This window comes from Pongo pygmaeus, chromosome 19 (genome assembly GCF_028885625.2).
Source record: "Pongo pygmaeus isolate AG05252 chromosome 19, NHGRI_mPonPyg2-v2.0_pri, whole genome shotgun sequence".
NCBI lineage: Eukaryota > Metazoa > Chordata > Mammalia > Primates > Hominidae > Pongo > Pongo pygmaeus.
Genome location: NC_072392.2, coordinates 68,486,054 through 68,503,650, shown reverse-complemented (window position 1 = coordinate 68,503,650; position 17,597 = coordinate 68,486,054). Strand labels below are relative to the sequence as shown.

The window sequence follows — 17,597 nt, the reverse complement described above, 5'->3', positions numbered from 1 at the left end:
GCCACACTGAGCTCAGCTTGGGGAACAAATTCCTGCCCAGGCTGCCACATGTCAAGTTCTCCTAGTTGCCAGGAGGGGGCACTCCTGACAACCAACCAATAACAGCATTGGGGTTTTTGTCAGCTGCCATGGTGCTGACCATGCCTGCAGTATCTCAATCCTTACAACTCTTGGAGGGAGGCATTTTTATTATCATTTAGCAGATCAGAAAACTGAGGCTTAGAGCTGTGAAATGACAAGCCCAAAGTCACAGCTAACTATTAGATGGTGGCAGCAGCCTTCAGAAAAAGGCAGGAAGCCTCCAGAACCACTCAGTCACTACACTCTCCTGCTCGCATAAGAGCCTGACTGGGCAGGTAAGTAGGAAGGAGCTAACAGCAAGAATTTGAAGGAAAGGGTGCTTAGGTTCAGAGGCTAAGATAATTTGTTTTTCCTGGCTCCTGTTTCAGTGAACATCTGAAGCTGTACCCTGGTTCTCCAGAATGTTGTGGTTTTTGTTTCCCAATATCAACTCTCAGGTCAATAAGGAGGAAAAATTAACAACTAGGTTCAGCATATTAGGCACAGGCAGTAAATATTAGAACACTTAGACTCTGCTGCCCAAGAGCTCACAAACTAGCCTGTGGGTTTAACCTGGGCTATGGCTGTGCTGTGTTAGGCTAGCACAACGGTTTTCAAAGTAGTAGTAGCAGTAGTATTTTTAGAGACAGGGTCTGGCTCTGTTGTCCAGGCACGATCACGATCATAGCTCACTGCAGCCTTGACCTCCTGAGCTCAAGTGATCCTAAGTAGCTAGGGTCACAGATGTGCACCACCATGCCTGCTATGCATGCATGCATGCATTTATTGATTGATTGATTGGCAGAACAGGGGTCTCTCCATGTTGTCCAGGCTGGTCTCAAACCTGGCCTCAAGCAGTCCTCCCGCTCCAACCTCCCAAAGCGTTGGGATGACAGGCATCAGCCACTACTCCTGGCCTCAAAGTACCATTTAAAAAAAAAAAAAATCTTAGGTAGCGTATGCACTCACTGCATCCCTGTCCTTCTCCACCACCATATTAGATCAGGTCGTAGTTCCCCATTATTGTCACCTGCTGTTAACATTTTGAGTTTACATTCTTCAACTCAAGTGAGTTGTGATCCTGACAGAGGATTCTGATTTAACGATCTGAGGTAGCAACCCACAATGGTATGCTTTTAAAGCTCCTCAGGCCTTTCTAACAAGCAGGCAGGCAGAACTAGGGAAGCATAACCCCACCCCTGCTGCTCTGGCAGGCCTGTCTTGGCCCCACTGAGTTGGAAGCACTGCAGGACCCAGGACCAGGCTCCAGGACTCCTCCTGACAGGTTCTGAGGGCAGGTTTGCAGGTGGAGGCGCTCCTCTCCCATTCTCCCCCCTGTTCAGGTCACTGAGGTGAGTGACAGCCCAGCTTTGCTGCCTGAGTTCCTGGCAGACAGTGTTCTCTATCCCCCACCTTTGTGTAGGGTTAGCTCAGCCTGGAGGCTTGGGTTTTTTGAGGTTTCTTTGAAATCCACTCCTGGCTGGATCCCTGAGGTCAAAATCAGGATTTGGGCCAGGCAGGACACAGAGTGGGGGCGGGGAGCGGGCAAAGGCAGGCTGGACCCCCAGAGCTGCACAATAACTGCTTTGGAGGGAGGAGGAGAGCCTGGGCAGAGAGGCTTTTGTATTTCATGGCCTGGCGTACCCAGTTTCCAGGGCAACCATGGACACCACGGTTCTGTTAGAGGTGGAAGCCAAGACCAGAAGACAGCCAATTAACATCCAGAGCCCAGTTATCTAAGCCAATGGGAAGTGGAGGTGGGCAGTGGGGCTGGGAGGGATCTGGGACTGAGAAGTGCAGAGATCTGGGCGAGTTGGAGTCCCACTGGCTGTCAGGTTCAGCAGAAGCAGAGCCTGTTCCCCCCAACCCCTGCTCTGAAGGTTGTAGCGGGACCCTCATAGCTGCCAGGCCTGCAGAGGCAGGAGAGGCTGAGAGCCTGGAAAGCTGCTTACAGATGCCCCTGCTCTGAATGAAGCTGTTCCTCTGGGCCAGGGTTCCCAGGGAGGGGTGTGGCACCTCGGGGAGGGTCAGCCCTGTGGCCCTGCTGGCTGCCCTCAAGGCTGATGCCCTTTCTTGGCATCCCCTGCCACTGCTTCTCCGTGTGCAGACATCACCATGGACAACAGCCTCCTGGCCATAGTCGTGGCCACCGGTGAGTACCTACTGCCATTCCGTGTCCCAGGGGTGGGGCAGAGGCACCTTTGGCCCCTCACCGTAGGCAAAGCCCAGATTCTTCATCTATAGGGTCACCTCAAGCAACAGCCCTCCCCAGCCAAGACTTGAGAAGTATGCTGTGCACGGCTGGTCTTTGATCCCTCTGGTCCCTTCCCTGTGCCAGGTCCTATGATGCCACAATCTTTGGTAACGAGAGGGGCTGGGCACCAGGGGCTGTTGAGCTGGGCTCTTGGGTCCTTTCCTGCCTCCTCAGATCCACTGTTTCTCAGGGTATCTGCTCCATCCCCTCCCTTTGTGTCTCTGTAAAATCTCCCTTACACACATCACCCCCTGGGCTGCAGGCAGGGAAGGGACAGGGCTACTCTGCTCCCCCTCACAAATCTCTGCCCCAAGGACTTGATGCTGTAGCAAAAAGGGAGCTGCCTGCACCTCAGTTTGCCTTGCTTGTCAAGCTGGTATCAGTACCAGTCAGGTCATTCCTACACCAGCTTCTGGAGTGAATTCCAATCTGGTGAGGAGATGGGCCTGTGCGTGCTGGGTCCAGGCTGCTCCCTGACGGTGCCTCTGGGGGGAGGGCAGCCTCATCCACGGTGTTCATCATGGCCATCCTGCTGCTGCTGCTGCTGCTGCACCAGCGCGACCCCCAGTGCTGCCAGGTCCTCTGCACCTGCCACTTCTTCTGGAGTCCCAGCCAATACGTAAGCACCCCGACCCACCAACCTCTTGCCTTCATGACCCCAACCCCCGGCCCAAATCCTGACAAAAGGGCACCTGTGCTCTGGCCAAGGAGAGACAATTGTTCAGTATGGAAAGGAAAGGGCCTTTGGAATCTTTCTCTGCAGCATCCAGTCTGGGTTCCCTCTGAGTCAGGGGAGCAGTGTGGAAAGGGTTAATAACATCTAGGCCCCTCCCTGACCATTGTTAAACATAACTCAGTGCAAGGAGCTGCTCAGTGAAGACAAGGTCTTTTTCCAGCTCCCAAGAGAAAGTGCAGAGCCCCGACTTCTGGGGAAGGGGGTAAGTGGCAACTACAGCACTGTAAGTCCTCTCCCCAGGGACAGCGTGCCATATGGCATCCTGTATAGAAAGGAAACAAAATCGGAGCTGCAGCCCCCCAGTCTCTGACACCATTCCCCAACACTGGGCACCAGACAGGATGGAGGGGTAGGGACAGGAGGTGGTTTTCTCTGACTCTCCCACCAAAGGTCATCAGACCTGGCTACCAGACGGTGACAGAATGAGCTACTGGCCAGAAAGGAGTGGATTCTCTTTACACCGTAGTGCATTTCAGAAAGGCTGAGGGTCTGAGCTTTGTGCCTTGGCCCAGGTGGAGAGGATTAAAGGGATGGAGAAAGGGGCGTGGAGGGAAACAAAGGGTTTGGAATCTGCTGTCTTGCACACTGACCCTGAGCTTCACCTTGAGCTGTGCTTCATGATCCCAGGGCTGCCCGCCTCCCTACTTCAGCACCATGGGATGCCACACTGAGGTCCAGCCAGTGGAAAGGAGCCGAGAGTCCCAGGGGATACAAGTGAGGCTCCCTGGGCCTGCCACCTGGGATGGGGGAAGAAGTGTGTGCTGGGGTTCTGAAGCCAGGCAAGGGACCTAGCGTGGTTAAGGGGACTAAAAAGAATGCAGGGGAGGGGAAGGATGGGATGAAGACTGGAGAGGCTTCTTGGAGGAGAGGGAGGAGTGCAATACCCCTGAACTTAGGCTTGCTCTGGGGAAGAGGACCCAGACTGAAGCTGGATAATGCTGGTGCATGCCTCCCTGGCTCCCTTGGCTTTTCTTGGTCACAGGGCCACTCCCAGGGGGGTGAGGTATTCTGTGTGGGGCTGCCCAGGAGCCACCAGCTGCCCCTGTGGCAGCCAGCTCGCCTGCCCAGCTATGAGAGTGTTCGAAAGAAGGACCGGCAGCAGCAGATTCACCAGCTGATTGCACAGCACTTCGGGCTCCGGGCCTGCAGAGAGGTGAATGTCCAGCCTTCTCAGCCCTGGGTGCCCTGGGTAACTGAGCTTTTCACATATCGTATTTTAACACACAATACCCAATTAGAGGCCCTGGGGGTCAGGAAAAGGACCACTAGTGGAGAACTCAAGGATATGACTGGAGGCCCCAGTTCACCTCTTTGTGTAGATGGTGCAGACCCCAGCGCAAGGAGGCCTAACCAGAGGGGTTTCCATGGAGCCAACATCTCCAGGGGAGATGCAGAAAGCCACAGTCCAAAGAAAGGGTGTTGCATATATGGGAGGAGGGTAAGAAAGTGGCTAATGCCTTTGCTCTCCCATCTCTCCAGCTGCCACCAAGCTATGAGGAAGCCATAAGGTCACTGCCTCCACCACCAGCCAGCTGTGGCTCTACTCAGTCATCCCAGGAAGCAGCCACCTGCCCTGCTCAGGGGAACACCACAGTGTAGGAGGGAGCAACCACCTCTGTCCTGCCCTTCCCCTTTCTCCAGGGGATTGGAAAGGAGAGCACTGAGCCTGTGGAGACAGCCCCCATCAATCTCCCCTGCCTAAAGACTATCCCAGCTGGGCCTTGGTACCTGATGCCCCCACACAGGGTGCCAAAGTAAACCCCACAAACCCCAGGTCATCTCTGTCAAGGACCTGCAGGAGGTGAGGAATCTAGGGTCATGTCCGGGGAAAACAAGATGACATGTTCAAGGCAGAACTCCAGAACTGGGAGGCTTCTCTGACCTCAATCTCTGGAGTGTCTACCTTCAGGGCAGAGTAGAGTCCCTGAAAGGAAGCCACTGGACCCAACAGGCCCCTCTCTGGGGCTGCAGCCAACACCACCTACCTCCAACAGCCAGGAATGACCATCCAAAATGAGATTTTCTTCCCGGCCCCTCCACTCAAAGCCAAGCCTCTAAAGGTCCTGGCTGGGACGACAATAGAGTGGCCTGACCCCAGCGCACTCTAAGCCCTCACCGAGTATTCCTGAAGCCAGATTCTTTGCTACTGTTTATCATTTGAGATAAATCAAGAACGAGAAGAGAATGTGGGCTTGGTGCACCTACCTCTTCAGGTGAGCGGGAAGAAGCCATTTGTTACCTACTCTGCCCTACCACTGGAAAGACCTCGGTAGTCCAGGGCAGTTGGGGCCTGACTGAGCCTCTCAGAAGCATCTCCTGCCATCCCACAAGCTCTCTCTCTGCCCTAGACCTGGACAGGCAGGGAAGAGGGTTTCCTGTGGCCCCCTCTGGGGCTGCAGCCCCAGCTCCCTTTGAATGTGGCTACAGGAGAACATGACTGTGTTGCTTCCTTTACTGGCTGGCCCCACCCCTCCTCCCAGGGCCCAGCCCCTGGCCTTTTCTGGGATCTAAGAGGGGAAGCAGCAATGACACCCTCAAGCACAAGCTCCCCTCCTCCCCCTCTGGAGGACAGTGCCAAAGCAAGTCCCTCCTACAAAGTCCCCCCCTTCTCATTTCCTCACTCAGATATGTTCTTTCCTGCTTTGAGGCTCCCCCTTGGTGTGCACTAGAGAACCTGGGTAAGGACCAACAGATCACTAGGCAGTTCCATCCAGGTGTGTCCCTAAATAGCATGCGTTCATGACGCTGGCTCATTTTATTTTTGGCCCCAGGTCAGGTCTCCCAAAGGGTTTCCCAGCAGTCACTTCAGAGTCTCCTGCAGAGTCACCATCAAGCAGACCTCTTCCTCGGGAGGCCGTGTCGCCACCCCAACCCTTGACTTCTGGTATCACCATCTCCTGTCACCTGGGCTCCAGTCTCTGTCCGATGGCCTCAACAGGACATCAAAGCATAGCTACCAGTTTGAAGGTGCCCTCAGGCTTGGCAGGAACCACGTGGACAAAAGTCTTGTAGAGCACAGCACCCTTGGGCAGCCTGGTGATCAGATCCACAGCCTCCGTGTTTCTGGGATGAGGCACGTAGACCTCCTTAGTGTAGCGGACTATCCCCTCTTCCAGGGCATACAGACATTTATTCTTCCCAAGACCCACCTGCAACACACAGACCTGGTCAGCTGGTCAGCGAGGTGGTCCGTCCCAGAACTTTGGGACAGACTTCTCACACAGAGCCAGGCCCTGGGGCCAAAGGGGGGATCAGAGAGCTCCATCTCAGGTTCCCTTTCCCACTGGCTGGCACGTCCAAACCTTCTGCTTCTTTATTGATTCATAACAAATGAGGGGAAAGAAAGCTCCAACAGCCAACATAGGCTACTGCTCAGTCCCAGGGGCTGTTACCTGGAGCCATGTCTATGCAGCTGGTCAGAAGCCACATTGGACAAATCCCAAAACCCAGGAAGATGCCCTAAATCTTCACTTAGACTTAAACAACACTAGAACTGTCACATTAAAACACTAGTTTGATGTAAATTTTCATTTAGATAGTGATCTATAAAGTTTAGGCTCTATGGAAAATATAGACCAAAGCTATATGGATAATGCATATGCTAATAAAACAATCATACTACTGCATTAGCTAATACCCATGTAAGCCCTTTAATACACATTAAGTCATTTAATTCTCACCTAGTGAAAGAGGTATTATTTCCAACGCCATTTTTCAGATGTGAAATATGAAGCAGAGAGGTTAAACTGTGTTGTATATAGTTTTTAACCATATTTTTTAGCTTTTTCTTTTAGAACTTCAGGCTGGGTGTGTGGCAAATTTTACCCAGGTAGTCCAGCATTATTCTCTGTCTCTCTGATTAAAAGAATAGGCTCTGGAGCCAGGATGCCTGGTTCAAATACCAGCACTGCTACTTACTCCTGTGTGGTCTTAGGCAAGTTACTTCACTGTGCCTCTATTTCTTCATCTGTCAAATGGTGATAATATTAACTATTTTACAGGGTCATTTTGAGGATTAATGCTCAACAATCATAAAGGGCCTAGAATACTGTCTAGCTCAAAATGTGTTAGCTTTGATTGTTATTGTTGACATAGCTACACATCTAATGTCTTCAGTTCTAAAAGATAAAGCTACTACATACATAATCAATTCACATACAAATTATTATCTTTGAAATAAATACAGGTTACTATCAACCTTTTTGTACCTACTAAAATTATCGAAAAAGGGGTGGGGGAGGGGAAACTGTTTACAAAGGCAACTAATATTTAAAATAATGTGAAGAGTACAGTGTCATTATGTCTCTGTAACAAAGAACTGTCCTACCTATAAAAATGATGCCAACTTGCTGAAACTGAAATCCCCACCTGGTATGAACCTAATTTCTGGCACACTGAATTGTATTTCATTAAATTCAAGCTATCTTTCAACCATCTGCAAGTAAGTTTATACAAAGGAAGAAGTCTTAGACATAATGAAAAACTAATAAATTGAAATTAGTTTCCCAAGACTAAAATAATATTTTAAATCACCAGGTATCTTGTCCTCCAAGAACTGAGGGTTAGAAAGGAGAACCAAGAATACCAGGCCAATGCAACACCAAGGCAAATCATAGTGATCTGGGAGTTAGGCAGACCTGGTGCAAATCCCAGCAGTCACTTGCTCCTTCCACCCCTCTAGGTCTCTGGCATTTCAACTATAAAATGGCATTTCACCTTACTCACAGGGATATGGTAAGGAAGAAATGAGATCGGGTAGGCATGGGAATCAGCACAATGCTTGCCATTTGGTAAACACTCAGTACATGCAACTGTTATTACCATGCTTAGGGGTAAGGAGAGTTCATCCTAGAAAAGGAAAAAGGGGGGCAGCAACGGAGCAACTCACATGGGCACCTGGGTGCCAGCGGAAATGGCGCTGTGTTGCAATGATGTTCCCAGCATGAACATAGTGACCTAGAAGAGAAGTCCACAGTGACTGGGGCAGCATAGCAAACTACCAAGAAAACATGACGGCCCAAATGCTGCACACCAACCTCCAAGCCTGCCCCTGGCCAAAATCAACTCCCAGACAGTCCAACACAAGCAGCGCAGCATCTGCCACCCAGCAGCTCTTGTCTCTAATTGCATGGTTATGGCTCACACCCACCCACTCGATGACCCTTCCTCAGGTCTTATCTGTTCCTTTCAACTGGAGCCAATTATGATGGTGAGGAAGAACACGGCCAGGCACACTCAGGGTTCTTCTGCTCTCCTAAGGAACACGAGGACAGGGTGCAGCTAGGAAAGGGAAGCCAAGGCACATCCTCACCTTCCATTTTCTTAATGCCTTGGCGTCTGCCTGATGACTTTCCACCGAGGTTTTTGGAGCTACCACCCGACTTCTTGGATGCATATCTGACAGCAAGAGCTGTAGCCAGAGTGGGGCTTAGCAAGGATGTAACTGCAGAGAAAACAGAAACACTGTTCAGACAGACAGGCTCAAACTATTTCTGCCTCAATGGGCCACATGCTGATAGGTGAGAGGCGGTGGGGAGATGAGAAAGATGTGTCAGGGGAGCAGAAGTGCCACTGAGTGTATTAGTTCTCAGGGAATACCTGCAAGTCCTTGGCTTTCTCCTTTTGGGGGAGGGAGCGGGGGAGCAGTGAAACACAAATGGAAAAAAATAAACATCATGTGTTCTGGGTCCTGACACATTCAGTCTAAATGTGCTGAGGAGAAATGGACACCACAGAGCTGCCTGCTTCAGAGACTCACTCACCCTCATGCACCACGGAGGGGCCAGAACAGACTTGGGGAGCCCAGCACATCCAGAAAGGCTTCTGTTTCAGGCTCACCCACGACTTTCTTTTTTTTTTTTTCTTTTTTTTTAAAGACGGAGTTTCGCTCTTGTTGCCCAAGCTGGAGTGCAATGGCATAGTCCTGGCTCCCTGCAAACTCCGCCTCCCGGGTTCCAGAGACTCTCCTGCCTCAGCCTCCCAAGTAGCTGGGATTACAGGTGTACGCCACCACGCCCAGCTACTTTTTTGTATTTTTAGTAGAAACGGGGTTTCACCATGTTAGCCAGGCTGGTCTCGAACTCCTGACCTCAGGTGATCCCAAAGTGTTGGGATTACAGGCCTCACCCACGACTTTCTCAGCTGTCCACTCATCCACTGCTCACCAAATACTAGTAAACCAAAAGGATAGCTGGCCTAAAGGTGGCTCCCACAGGGTCCTGGCCATTTCAGAAGGCTGGGCCCTTTCTTCTCAAAGCACATCAAGCAGAGGCCCAACCATGACCCACACACTGCCCTTGTTAATCTGACCTCTCCATACTCATTCCAAAGTGCTCAACAGCATTCATTTGAAGAAGTAAAATGAACTAAAATTCATACTAAGATGGTAGTCCCTTGCTGTATGACAAGCCTAGGGGTGCAACTCCTTGCCTGCAGGTCTCCAGACACAGCCATGATTTAAGGTCCATGCCAGTGTCTTTAGAGAAGCCTTGTGGGTCTCTGGAGCCTATACGTTCAGAGTTCCTGAAGCCTGGGTTTCTGACATTTCCATGACACCAGAGACTAGCTGGGGCAAAGGACCAGAGATAAGGACTCAGAAAGACAACGTGTTAAAACATGCCCGGCGCCAGGATCTACCTACCTTTAAACATCTACTCATTCATTTACATACTTACTAAGCTCAGGAGCTGGGCTTTTACTTTACTTACATTATCTCACTCACAAATCTTTGCTCTTCACCTTACTCCCCATCCTCCTCCTCAAAGTAAATGGTGCTACCATTCATCCAGTTGCTTAAGCAGAAACCAGAGTCATTGGGGATTCCTTCTCTTTGCTGACCTCACATATTCAGTTCACCAGCAAGCTCTGTGTATGCTAACTCCAAAACAGATCTCAAATTCATCCGTTTTCCTCCAAGTTCACTGCCACCACAAACATCTTGGCTAAATCATCTCTCCTCAGGGCTATTACGACTTTCCATTTGATTTCCTCATTTCCACTCCTATCCCCTTTAAATTTACATAAGAGCAATAGTTTGCTTCTCAAAATGTAAAACTGGCTCAAGTCACTCTCCTGTCCCTCACTCTACACAGGGCTAGGTCTCCTGTCATTCTTTTTTGGGGGGGGGAGGGGATAGGGCCCCATTCTGTCACCAGACTGGAGTGCAGTGGTATGAACATAGCTCACTGCAGCCTCGACCTCCCGAGCTCAGGTGATCCTCCCACTTCAACCTCCTGAGTATCTGAGATCACAGGCAAGCGCCACTACAGCCAGCTAATTTTTGTATTTTTTGTAGAGATGGGGTTTTGCCATGTTGCCCAGTTGGTCTTGAACTCCTGGGCTCAAGCGATCCGCCCACCTCGGCCTCCCAAAGTGTTGGGACTACAGGCATGAGCCATCACGCCCCGCCTCCTGTCATTCTTTAGGTCTTAAATGTTATCTCCTCAGAAGCCTTCCTTCACCGTCCAATCTAAAAAAAGACACACACACAGACACACATTTTCTTTCTTCACAGCACTTGCCAGTCTGCAACTACTTTATATGTTCATTTATTGGCTTATGCACCAGAGAGAACCGTTCGGGGGCTAGAAGCCACGTCTTCACGTTTTCTGCTGATTTTCCGAACACCTACCGCCGTGTCTAGCACAAAGACCTCAATCTGCTGAATAAATAGATTAATTTTTTCAGCCCCAATGTGCCAATGTTACTAATACTTCTACAGAGAAAGGATCCACCCAAACCTCCAACCGCCAAGGAACCCGTTCGTGTGCTGAGGCAGGAGAAAGACAAGTGCTCTTCAAATGCCCTCACTCACGGCGCCACCCAGGATGTGTCACGTGACCAGCGACACCGTCCCTCAAACCTGGAGTACCCCACACACTTCCCCTCGCATCCAAGGTCCTCCGCGGGGATCAGTGTCACCTCCTTCCCTCCCTGCTGGAGCTCCACTCTGCCTCTCCGCCTCGCCCCGCTCTGACTACTGCGTCCCATTACCGGCTGTCCGGGTCCTCAGCGCCAGCACCACCGACGCCATGCTTGCCATCACTCACTTCCGGTCTCGAAAAGTTTCTAGTTCCGCTATCAAGAGATCTACTTCCGGGCCCTGCGTGGCAGTTGGAAGAGTGGCTGGAGAAGTTGCAGGTGAGCGTCCCCGGTCGCAGGCCTGCGGATTGGGCAGGGCTTCCCTCCTGAGCACCGCTCTGCAGAGTCTTGGTGGCTAGGGTGTACAGGAGCCTCTGCAGCGGACCGCCAGCCTGACAGGCGCAGAGCTTGTCGGGCAGGGGCCCGCTTGTCCCACTCCCCTGATTTGCAGATGTCAACGGAGGCCCAGCGAAGGGTCAGAGATGAGGCCCCCTCCCTAGTCATTTAACTTACTCTACTTAGCCAGCTGTGTGCCAGATGCTGTACTAAGCGCGGTGGATGCATTATTTTATTTAATTCTCCCTACCTTATAAAATGGGTGCTGTTATCATCCCTGTTTTACTAAGGAAGAAACTGAGGCCTAGGCAGGTTACATGTCTCCTCCTGGGTCATACCTACAGTGTTAGTAAATGTTCAAGAAATGATTAGCTTTGCATATGACCCAGCAATTCTACTCCTAGGTATATACACGAAAGGGATTTGAAAACATACCCCCACAAAAGCTTGTACGTCAGTGTTCATAGCAGCATTATTCATAATAGCCAAAAAAAGGAAACAAATTAAATGTCCAAGTGATGAATGGATAAACAAAATGTAGCATATCCATACAGTGGAATATTATTCAGTCATGAAAAGCAATTAACTACTGATACAGGCTACATCATAGATAAACCTTGAAAACATGCTGAGTGAAAAAAGTCAGTCACAAAAGGCCACATAGTGTATGATTCTATTTATATGAAATATCCAGAATAGGCAAATGCATAGAGACAGATTTATGGTTGCCAGGAGCTGGGGAGAGGGAGTGAATGGACAGTGACTGCTTAATGGCTGCAGGAATTCTTTTTGAGGTGATAAAGATAGTGGTGACGGGTGCACAACATTGTGAATATACTAAAATCTACTGAACGTACACTTTTAAAAGGATATTATGCTGTGCAAATTATCTCTATTTTTATTTTTATTTTATTTATTTTTCTTTTGAAGCAGGCTCTCACTCTGTCACCCGGGCTGGAGTGCAGTGGTACAATCACAGCTCACTGCAGCCTTGACCTCCCAGGCTCAAGCAATCCTCCCACCTCAGCCTCCTGAGTATCTGGGACTACAGGTGTGAGCCACCATATCCAGCTAATTTTTGTATTTTTTTGTAGAGACGAGTTCTCACTATGTTGCCCAGGCTGTTCTCGAACTCCTGGGCTCAAGTAATCCTTCTGCTTTGGCCTCGCAAAGTGCTGGGATTATAGGCATGAGCTACCATGCCCAGCCTATATCTCAATTTTTAAAAAGAACAGTTTTTGGCCAGGTGCAGTGGTTCACGCCTGTAATCTCAGCACTTTGGGAGGCCAAGGCGGGCGGATCACTTGAGGTCAGGAGTTCAAGACTAGCCTGGTGAACATGATGAAAACCCGTCTCTACTAAAAATACAAAAATTAGCCAGGTGTGGTGGTGGGCGCCTGTAATCCCAGCTACAGCGCCTGTAATCCCAGCTAGGCTGAGGCAGGAGAATCGCTTGAACCTGGGAGTGAGGTTGCAGTGAGCCAAGATTGTGCCACTGCACTCCAACCTGGGTGCCAGAGTGAGACTCCATCTCAAAAAAAAAAAAAAGAATAACTTTTGACATCTCCATTTCAAACGTGAAGATCAACAAGGGGTTGGAGGTGTTAAATCTTGTTACCACCTCCCCCCATTAAAATTTTGTAATGGTAACTCTACTTTGTTTATGCTTCAGCTTGACCTGGAAAGAATTTGAGGAGGATTCCTGTTAGATTACCAGGAGTTAGAGTTCCAGATTGAATGTGTTGGGGCCATGTCATATTTCTCTGTTTCTGTATTCTCTATATCTTATATTTATGTCATAAAGCCTGGCTATGGAACACAGCTAGTGGACTGAATTGAATGCTCCAGTCTGTGTTGTATGTCTCTTTTCCTTTTAGGGAATTATTTGATAGCACATACTGATGGCTCTGAAGAAGTCATCACCCTCACTGGATTCTGGTGATAGTGACTCTGAGGAGTTGCCAACATTTGCCTTTCTGAAGAAGGAACCATCTTCAACAAAGAGGAGACAGCCTGAAAGGGAAGAGAAGATTGTAGTGGTTGACATCTCAGATTGTGAAGCCTCCTGTCCTCCAGCACCAGGGTTACTTTCACCACCTGTCCCAGACATAGCTGAAACTGTCACACAAACACAGCCAGTCAGGTTGCTAAGCAGTGGAAGTGAAGATGAAGAAGAATTTATTCCTCTGGCTCAAAGGCTTAAATGTAAGTTTCTGACCCACAAGCAACTGAGCCCTGAGGACTCTAGCTCCCCAATTAAAAGTGTTTTGGATCATCAAAATAATGAAGGTGCGTCATGTGACTGGAAAAAGCAGCCCTTTCCAAAGATCCCTGAAGTTCCCCTCCATGATACCCTAGAGAGGAGTGCAGCAGATAACAAGGACCTGATCTTAGATCCATGCCGTCAGCTTCCAGCCTGCCTGTCTACCTGCCCTGGCCAGAGCAGCAGCTTGGCAGTAACTAAAACAAATTCTGACATCCTTCCACCCCAGAAGAAAACCAAGCGGAGTCAGAAGGTCCAGGGAAGAGGCTCACACGGATGCCGGCAGCAGAGACAAGCAAGGCAGAAGGAAAGCACCCTGAGAAGACAGGAAAGAAAGAATGCAGCACTGGTTGCCAGGATGAAAGCCCAGAGGCCAGAGGAATGCTTAAAACACATCATTGTAGTGCTGGATCCAGGTCCTCACATGTGTCTTTGTCCTGTGCTGAGTTATCTGCTTTCTGGACCACCCACTGACAGTCCCTTTTCCATCTGTTGCAGTGCTTTTACAGATGGAAGGTGGGGGCCAGCTCCTAGGAGCACTGCAGTCCATGGAGTGCCGCTGTGTGATTGAGGCGCAGGCTGTGCCTTGCAGTGTCACTTGGAGGAGAAGGGCTGGGCCGTCTGAGGTAGGGGTTTTCTGGCTGACATTTCCTCCCCCTCCTCCCCTTACAATTACAGGATAAATATCCTTTTATTTTAAAGGATACTTATCAGTCAGGGCCCCAGCAGGAAGACAGATGGCACATTCAACTCAGGGTAATTAAAAGAAGATTGAATAAAGGGACTGTTTGCCAAGGCATGGGCAGGGTACGAGGAAACTACCAGTGACAGCATGGTACCTCACAGTAATAACAGCACAACTTATGGTTTTTCGACCTCAGTATTGTTGACATTTTAGATTGGAGAATTCTTTGTTTTGGGGGCTGTCCTATGATGTGCAAAATGTTTAGCAGCATTCCTGGCCACTATCTACTAATGTACCCCTCTCAGTCATGACAATAAAAAATGTCTGCAGACACTGCCAGATGTCATTTGTGGGGAAAAATCACCCCTGGTTGAGAACCATTGGCATAGCTGTTACCATCCCTATGCCTGAAGGGATGAGGGGAAGGAGTGGTTAACAGAATCCAGGAGAGAGAAATGGAGAGAGGACCACCTTGAGCGAAGCTATGAGCTGCCATAGAGGGGGACAGCAAACCCTAGGTGACCCCACTGGGAGGGAGCCAGGGGAAAAATACCCTGACTTCACTTTTCTCCTTCCCACTAGTCCTCTCCTCGGGTCCCTGCTGGTGACACCCAGCTGGGAGCCAGACGACATGTGGGCCCTGTGTTTTTTGTAGAGATCGCAGAGTGGAGCTTGTATTTTTGGTAGAGACGGGGTTTTGCCATGTTGCCGAGGCTGGTCTTCAACTCCTGAGCTCAAGCAATCCACCTGCCTCGGCCTCTCAAAATGCTGCGATTACAGGTGTGAGCCACCTTGCCTGGCACTAAGATTCTTTTTTATCTCACCAGAAGCATCTTGTATAAAAAAAGAAAAAAGATTTTTTTTTCCTCTCTTTGATTTCTTTTTTGGATCTGATAACTTTCTCAGTAACACAGGACAGTTCCCCACCCTTTTTACTCTGGGGGTATTAGCAAGCCTTTATATTCATAGAGCAGCTTACCCTCTCAAGGCACTCCCACATTGTCTCTTGTGTTTCCATCAGTCATCCTATAGGGTAGAACTTCTCCCCACATCACAGGTGGGGAAACTGGGGCTCAGAAACGTTAAAAGCCTTGTTGAGGATCACAACGGGAATGAGAACCCAGAGCTCCCCCAACCTACACTTTGCTGTAATATAGGTCTTGCTTTGCTTATAGGGACCCAATCAGAAAACTTTCTATCAAAGTCCTGTTCCCCAATTACTCCATAATACTGTACTGCTGGAGGATTGTTGGCCTTGAGGCATCCTTGACTTTGATTATGCCCTACCTGTGATAAACAGGAGGTGCTCTCATAGACTGAAGTTTCCCTTGTGATTCTTGTCTTTGTCACAAAAAAACCTATGTGTTTGTAAGGACCACTCAGCTCACAGCATCTACCCTCAAAGCCAGAGTGATTTACTTGTACTAAATCCTTTGGAAGAGTTTCCCTTCCCTCCATTCCCGTATTCAAAATGTACAGAACAAATTGGCCCCAGCCCCTTTCAACTTGCTATGTTCCTTTCTTCTTTCTTTCTTTCTTTTTTTTTTTTGAGACAGAGTTTCACCCTGCTGCCCAGGCTAGAATACAATGGCATGGTCTCGGCTGACTGCAGCTTCTGCCTTCTGGGTTCAAGTGATTCTCCTGCCTCAGCCTCCCAAGTAGCTGGGATTACAGGCGTGTACCACCACGCCCAGCTAATATTTTTGTATTTTTAGTAGAGACGGGGTTTCACCATGTTGGCCAGGCTGGTCTTGAACTCCTGACCTCAGGTGATCCACCTGCCTAGGCCTCCCAAAGTGCTGCGATTGGGATTACAGGTGTGAGCCACCGTGCCTGGCCTGCTATGTTCCTTTTTTTTTTTTTTTTTTTTTTTTTTTTTTGATGGAGTCTAGCCCTGTTGCCAGGTTGGAGTGCAGTGTTATGATCTCGGCTCACTACAACCTCCACCTCCCAGTTTCAAGCAATTCTCCTGCCTCAGCCTCCCAAGTAGCTGGGATTACAGGCACGTGCCGCCACACCCAGCTAATTTTTGTATTTTTAGTAGAGACGGGGTTTTACCGTGTTGGCCAGGATGGTCTTGATCTCCGACCTCGTGATCTGCCCACCTCGGCCTCCCAAAGTGCTGGGATTACAGGCGTGAGTCACCGCGCCCGGCTGCTATGTTCCTTTCTTATTCACTGTCTCTGAGATGCAGGGCACCAAGACTGAATGATTGAGGGCTGGGAGGGACAGCGACACTGTTTCTTGCCACAGTGACTTCATTCCAGAAAGGATAATGCATAAGGGGTGGGAGTTAGTTCATTCACCCAGAAGACCTGGGCCACTCTCACAGGTGCTCAATACCTGCTGACCTCCCTCCCTGTGCTGTGTTCCAGGTACTTTGGCAGGACGGAGAGGACTGGGTGGAGGAGCCAACAGTACTGGTGTTGCTCCGGGCAGAGGCATTTGTGTCCATGATCGACAATGGAAAGCAGGTGGGCAGAGCCAGAGGGTGGGAGGACATGGAACAGAAGGCTGACTCTTACTAGGAAGCAAGTATTAATGCAATTTCTGCCCCTTCATGCAGGGAAGCCTGGACAGCACTATGAAAGGCAAGGAAACGCTTCAGGGCTTTGTAACTGACATCACGGCAAGGACAGCAGGGAAAGCTCTGTCACTGGTGATTGTGGATCAGGAGAAATGCTTCAGGTTTGGATTTGCCCTGGTGATTTCATGTTAAAAGGGGCAGCTCTTGGGCCAAGAGGGGTGAGTTTAGTTTATTCATTGCAGATGTAGGTCACTCTGCAAGGTAGTCTATCTCTAACAAGTCCGGGGGGATGCTCTGGTCCAGTCTTCTTCCGTATCTTCTGCCTGACTTCAGCCTGGAGCTGCTGTTCTTTGATTTCCTCCCCTGCACCAGTGCTCAGAATCCTCCAAGAAGAGGGAAACAGGGAGCAAATAAACAGACCAAGGAGAAGCAGCAGAGACAACCAGAGGCCAGCATAGGGTCCATGGTATCCAGGGTAGACGCTGAAGAGGTAAGAACGTCCTGTTGCCTGAATTGGGCTGGGTACTCACTGGTCACCTGAGACTTGCTATTGATAAGAGAATAAAATGCCTGCTGCATACTGCTTTCTGCCTTGGCACTGACTAAGAGAAGGTACCAAACAGGAAGCCAAGGGGCTGGGGTGTGGCTTTAGTGGACAGTGACTTGCAGATAGTCTCTTCCTACCCTTCCAGTCCATTGTTGCTTTTGGGTTTCTAGGCATTGGTGGATCTGCAGCTACACACAGAAGCCCAGGCTCAAATTGTGCAGAGCTGGAAAGAGCTAGCCGACTTCACATGCGCATTCACAAAGGCTGTGGCTGAGGTGCCCTTCAAGTGAGTAACCCCAGCAAGTCCAGCCTCCACGCTGGGCCTTGTC

General features: G+C 49.7%; 2 protein-coding genes across 5 annotated transcripts in view; one reads left to right on the top strand and one right to left on the bottom strand.

Moving 5' to 3' along the window:
* Positions 1-5,767: 5,767 nt before the first annotated feature.
* Positions 5,768-11,189, bottom strand: MRPL27 (mitochondrial ribosomal protein L27). Its single transcript, XM_054456105.2, has 4 exons — positions 11,043-11,189; positions 8,362-8,493; positions 7,939-8,006; positions 5,768-6,199 (listed from the first exon to the last, which is right to left on the bottom strand). Exons 1-4 carry the CDS (start codon positions 11,089-11,091, stop codon positions 5,993-5,995), a joined length of 456 nt encoding a protein of 151 aa, XP_054312080.1. The 5' UTR covers positions 11,092-11,189; the 3' UTR covers positions 5,768-5,992.
* The window catches only part of EME1 (essential meiotic structure-specific endonuclease 1), an 8,415-nt gene continuing 1,868 nt past the window's right edge, over positions 11,051-17,597 (top strand). For 3 of the 4 annotated variants that reach the window (XR_008494929.2, XM_054456100.2, XM_054456101.2), the window contains exons 1-7: positions 11,051-11,189; positions 13,124-13,925; positions 14,008-14,135; positions 16,570-16,668; positions 16,761-16,882; positions 17,094-17,211; positions 17,439-17,554. Coding sequence is in view for 3 of the 4 variants with exons in the window: in XM_054456100.2 (XP_054312075.2) it covers positions 13,148-13,925; positions 14,008-14,135; positions 16,570-16,668; positions 16,761-16,882; positions 17,094-17,211; positions 17,439-17,554 (1,361 nt within the window). In the remaining variant the exon portion in view is untranslated. Of the gene's footprint in view, positions 11,190-13,123; positions 13,926-14,007; positions 14,136-16,569; positions 16,669-16,760; positions 16,883-17,054; positions 17,212-17,438; positions 17,555-17,597 lie in introns of all 4 variants that reach the window. The other variant, XM_054456103.2, reaches the window with a different exon arrangement.